The 336-nt window shown below is 38.7% G+C and overlaps 1 protein-coding gene across 1 annotated transcript in view; it reads right to left on the reverse strand.

Moving 5' to 3' along the window:
• The window catches only part of LOC107594344 (mitochondrial uncoupling protein 2-like), a 6,436-nt gene that overhangs the window by 4,299 nt on the left and 1,801 nt on the right, over positions 1-336 (reverse strand). The window contains exon 3 of the mRNA XM_016284356.1: positions 8-119. Coding sequence (XP_016139842.1) covers positions 8-119 — 112 coding nt within the window. The remainder of the gene's footprint in view (positions 1-7; positions 120-336) is intronic.

Raw genomic sequence — 336 nt, forward strand, 5'->3', positions numbered from 1 at the left:
ACCAGGCCGTTGTAGAGCGAGCGCGGCCCCTCCGTTCTCACCATGGTGCTGATGGTCCCAAACACCCCTCTGTACCGGATGCCTTTAGCTGCGCCCGTCGCCGCTGTCTCTCCCTGGATCTGGAAGAAAACATGGAGAACATGGAGAGATTGTGATGGGAGTAAACCACACAGAGAATACTGCTACTGTTTAACACAGTTAAGTATGTAGTAATAATCAAATAAATTAAAAATTATAATAATACTTAAAAAAAATATATAATAATAATTGTGTTTTTGCCAAGATACAGATTTAAAAATATCTACCAAATTCCTAATAATTACCCATTAAAAAAAA

The sequence above is a fragment of the Sinocyclocheilus grahami genome, unplaced genomic scaffold (assembly GCF_001515645.1).
Source record: "Sinocyclocheilus grahami isolate Dianchi unplaced genomic scaffold, SAMN03320097.WGS_v1.1 scaffold181.1, whole genome shotgun sequence".
Taxonomy (NCBI): domain Eukaryota; kingdom Metazoa; phylum Chordata; class Actinopteri; order Cypriniformes; family Cyprinidae; genus Sinocyclocheilus; species Sinocyclocheilus grahami.